At 50.8% G+C, this 5073-nt stretch overlaps 1 protein-coding gene across 1 annotated transcript in view; it reads right to left on the reverse strand.

The window, feature by feature from the left end:
• Positions 1–5073, reverse strand: part of LOC106805078 (oxysterol-binding protein 1-like) — a 21799-nt gene that overhangs the window by 7621 nt on the left and 9105 nt on the right. Inside the window, exon 8 of the mRNA XM_014806557.1 lies at positions 36–187. Coding sequence (XP_014662043.1) covers positions 36–187 — 152 coding nt within the window. The remainder of the gene's footprint in view (positions 1–35; positions 188–5073) is intronic.

Raw genomic sequence — 5073 nt, forward strand, 5'->3', positions numbered from 1 at the left:
TAGGAAGACAGAGAGAGAGAGAGAGCGATAGAGACTCTACCTTCCTGGGTGCCTCGCGTGAGAAGTAGCTGTATGCATAGTACTTGAGCCGACACACGTCTTTCGTCCTGTGATTCTTAATCTCCATCTCACCCGACTGGTCAATCCACAGCTTGCCAACGATGATGTTGTGTACCGTAGTCATAACCTGTTACCCACACAAACAGCAACACATGTGTGTATAAGAAGGGAGCAGAACGGCAAGTTGATACAAGTTGCATTTCGGCATTGGCAGTGCTAGATTAGATAATAAGATTGAAGAAGAGAGATAAGATGAGATTCATACATATTTGTATTATTATTTCTTACTTTAGTTTAGTTTTTATTATATTTATATACTTTATATACTAGTAAATGTACAATTCTTGCCCCGCACGTGTAGTAACTTTGATATACATGCGAACAACAAGCCCTATACCAGTATACAGGGTCCACATACTGATATAGAGCAGTGCTTCTTAACCTGTTTGGCCCCACGACCCCATCAGACATTCTTGGTCAGTACCGTGAACCCCGAAACAAATATTTTTAAAAAACCAGCCCGATTTATATAGAATTTAAATGGATTTTTTTCATTTATAACACCTTCATGACCTCCGGAAAAACCCCAAACGACCCCCAGGTTAAGAACCGCTAGTAGTAACTTTGATATACACGAACAACCCTGAACAACAAGCCCTATGCAGGGTCCACATACTGATATAGAGCGAATACTGAGATGTAAGCACGACACGCCGCTGCCGTGAGAGATGTGTAGTACCTTCTTCCACGTGTAGTGATCTCCTGTCGCCGTGAACTCGAGGTGGTTCGTACCCTTCGGCTTCACGCACAGATACTTGCCGTAAAACTTACTGCTTATCGAAAAGTCCTTGTAGAGCTGCCAGCCGGCGCCCTCCGTGTAGTGGGCGGCTATCGGCGGGTGATGGCTCACCTACGCACAACGTCACGCAGCTGCAAATGGGGGCGCGCAGGGTGACACATCAGACTAAGAGCATGCAGTCAAGCAGGTAATGCTAGTGTATGTAGTATGCGCACTATATAGTATACACTATGTAGTACACACTCACATGAAGGAGTTGAGCGGAGCGGACCCTGCAGGTGGACCACACAGAATGCGGCGGGGGAGAGGGGGGGGTCTGGGTAGAACACACAAGGCAAGGTTGCGAGCAGGAGTGGAGCTAGACAGCAGACATCAGAAGGGATGGGTGGAGGAAAGACCACAGCAGGAGGAAGGTGACAGGAGCTACTTCCCGAGCTGAGAAGGTCGAAGCAAGAAGCCGTACCGTCGGAGGAAGCAGCCTGCTCCGCTTCCAGCTCTCGCTCTCGGCGCCGAATACGCTGCTTCTCCTCCAGCTTCAGCTTCGCCTGTAACCATGGCAACGCAGCGATGAAATGACGAGAACGCGAAAAACAAACACGGAAGACATGGCGGATCTATCTTGCCCTGCTTCACCATGCCATTGTGTTTGGCAGATATCAGTGAGATACTTGTGTGAGATATAGAGATATTGTGTGATAGTGAGATACTTGTTAATCAAACGAAAAGTGAGAAATAATGGCAGTGCAGGCGATTTCCTAAGACCCTGTGTACATAAGTAAGCTTCGTATACAATTGTGAATCATTACAAGAAGCCAACAACGCCGCTGGCTGCAAGCACCAGCCCACTCCCTAGTCCTGGCTCGCTCGCTCTCTCTCTCTCTCTTTCAAAATCTCTCTCCCCTCACTCTCAACCTTCTCCTTTCTCGCTGTTTCTCACTCCTCCTTTCTCTCCCTGTTTCTCGCTCCCCTTTTCGTACCCTTTCTCTCTCTCTCATGCTTTCTCTCTGTCTTATTCAGGATTCTCTATTGGAACCTATGTGAACTAGCATAGGCTGGCTGGGAAGCCATGGGAAGCTACGGGAAGCCATAGGAAGCTATGGTAAGCTATGGTAAGCTATGGGAAGCCATGGGAAGCTATGGGAAGCTATGGGAAGCTATGGGAAGCTATGGCATGTGGCGTGCCATCGCTCGCCGTAGCATTGTTGCGAATGTTCGTCGAGTTTTGCGGCCAGACGACCGCCGCGTGGCTGGTGCCACTGCGTTCTTGAGCGTTTTGAGCCCTCGCTACGCGCGCACTCTCCCTTGCGGAGCACGACCTGCACCCTTGGCCCGTCGGTCTCCCCTTGCCCCTCCCCCACCCCCCTGCGCCGCCCCCATTTGCAGCTGCATTAGCCGTGACGTTGTGCGTAGGTGAGCATCACCGCGATAAGCCGCCCAACTAACGGAGGCGCCCGGCTGCAGCTCTTACAAGGACTTTTCGATAATGCAGGTAAAGTTTTTACGGCAAAGTATCTGTGCGTGAAGCCGTAAGGGTACGAAACCACCTCGAGTTTCACGGCCGACAGGAGATCACTACACGTGGAGCAAGAAGTACTACACATCTCTCACGCGGCGGGCCCCGTGTCTGTTACATCTCAGGTATTCGCTCTATATCAGTATGTGGACCCTGCATAGGGACTGTTGGTTCCAAAGTTGTTCATGTATATCAAATACTAACTAGCGGTTCTTCAACCTGGGGGTCGTTTGGGTTTTCCGGAGGTTCATGAACCGGTGTCATAAATGAAAACAAATCCATTTTAAATTCGATATAAATCGCTGGCTGTTTTAAAAAAATATTTGTTTCGGGGTTTCACGGTACTGACAAAGATGGGTCTGATTGGTCGTTGGGGTCCAAACAGTGTTAAGAAGCACTGCTCGTATCATCAGTATGCCAGAGCCTGTATACTGCGGTATAGGGCTTGTTGTTCGCATGTATATCAAAGTTATACTACACGTGCGGGGCAAGAATAGTACAAGATTTTGTAGTATATAAAGTATTAAATATAATAAAACTAAACTAAGTAATGAAATAATAATACAATATGTATGAATCTCATCTTATCTCTCTTTCTTCAATCTTATTATCTAATCTAGCACTGCCAATGGCCCGAAATTGCAACTTGTATCAACTTGCCGTTCTGCCTCCCTTCTTATACACACATGTGTTTGCTGTTTTGTGTGGGTAACAGGTTATGACTACGGTACACAACATCATCGTTGGCAAAGCTGTGGATTGACCAGTCGGGAGATGGAGATTAGAATCACACGGACGAAAGACGTGCTGCTCGGCCTCAAGTACTATGCATAACAGCTTACTTCTCACGCGAGGCACAGAAGGTAGAGTCTCTATCGCTCTCTCTCTTCTGGTCTTCCTATCTTCCTCCTCCCTGCTCTCCCTCTCCCTCTCCCCCTTACTCTCTCTCTCTCTCTCTTCCTCTCCCTTTCTCTCTCCCACTCCCCCTCTGCTCTCTCTCTCTCTCGTGCCGCTGCTCCCCTCATCACTCTCTCTCTCTCTCGCGCTCTCCCTCTCCCTTTCTCGTCTCCCTCTCCCCTTACTCTCTCTCTCTCTCTCTTCCTCTCCCTTTTCTCTCTCCCACTCCCCTCGCTTCTCTCCTCTCTCTCTCGCGCTTCTCCCCTCACTCTCTCTCTCTCGCGCTCGCCTCTCCCTTTTCTCTCTGCCTTCCCCTTCGCTCTCTCGTCTCTCGCATGCTCTCTCTCTCCCTTTCTCTTCTTCCTCTCTCTCTCGCGCTCTCCCTCTCCCTTTCTCTACTCCTCTCCCCCTCACTCTCGCTCTTCTCTCTCTCTTGCGCTCTCCCTCTCCCTTTCTTTCTCTTTCTTCCCCCTCACTCTCACTCTCTCTTCTCTCGCTCTCCCCTCTCCCTTTCTCTCTCCTTCTCCCCCTCGCTCTCCTTCTCCCTTTCTCTCTCCGCCTCTCGTGCCCTTCTTTCCTCTTCCTTTCCTCTCGTTTCCTCTCCCGTTTGTGCCGTTGTCTTTCCTTTCCTCACAAGAACAACTGCCAGTAAATAGCGATTCACTCGTGTTGCCTCCACAGCTTCAATTTTGCCATGCGATTGTACAGTCGCTCCCGATTAATCTTTAGTCTCCGGCGACCGTCCAAAACTTTTATTCGTTTCTCAGCAATTTGCGGTTTATACCAGGGAAGGTAATCCCGTGGACACAGAATTCGGTCAAAGCTTCAAGAGTTAACTGCGTTGTTCAGTTTGGATTTTTCCTTTAAATTTCGTTCACGACGTTCCTGTTCCGCTCTCGCAGGTCTCGCGTCTCGCTCTTTTACGCGTCGTTAGTTGTTCAGTTGAAAAAAAAATACAGGGGGGCTCGGGGCGATTTAGGCCCCGCCCGAAATGCGCAAAAAAGAGCTGCGAAATAGCCAAAGAGCCCCCGTTAAATTTGCCATAGAGTCATTGCAAACCAAATTTTAATATTGCTATTTCATGCACGCGAGTCTTGAAAAGTAGCCCCGAAAAATAAATTGAAATTTATTCCTATTGCCGGTTTGGTGCTTGCAGGTGACGGCGGGGTTGCGATCGTTGACGCTCGCGGAGCCGTGCGCTGGGGTGCTGTCGGGACACTGGGCGATGGCTGCAGGGAGCCAATGTGTGGAGAGCGTGATGGGGAAGGGAAAGCAGCCGTGTCGAGACTGGTGGCCGTCCGCGTGCGCTGTTGGAAGCGGCACATGCCTCCGTAAGCTCTCTGCGCGCGACGTCGTGTGTGTGTGATGTGTGTGTGTGTGCGTGCCGGCGTGCCGTGTCTGCTGTGCGTGCGTTGCTTGAGACGGCCGTCCGTACGCTGTTTGCGAAGCGGCACATGCCTCCGTAAGCTTCTTACGCGGACGTGTGTGTGTGTGTGTGTGTGTGTGTGTGTGTGCTGTGTGTGCTGCCTGCCTGTTGCTCCTGGCGTCAGGTGCGTGCGTGCGTGTGTGCCGTGCGTGCGTGCGTGCGTGCGTGCGTGCGTGCGTGCGTGCTTGAGACGGGGCCGTCCGTGATTGCTGTGGAAGCGGCCACTATGCCTCCGTAAGCTCTCACGGCCGACGTGTGGTGTGGTGGTGTGGTTGCGTGCGGCGGGGTGCTGCCCGTTGTGTGTGGTGTGTGCTGTGCCTGTGCGTGCGTTTCGTGCGTGCTGTGCGTTGCGTGGTCCGTGATGCTGTGAAGCGATCT

Source organism: Priapulus caudatus, unplaced genomic scaffold (assembly GCF_000485595.1).
Source record: "Priapulus caudatus unplaced genomic scaffold, Priapulus_caudatus-5.0.1 Scaffold99, whole genome shotgun sequence".
Taxonomy (NCBI): domain Eukaryota; kingdom Metazoa; phylum Priapulida; class Priapulimorpha; order Priapulimorphida; family Priapulidae; genus Priapulus; species Priapulus caudatus.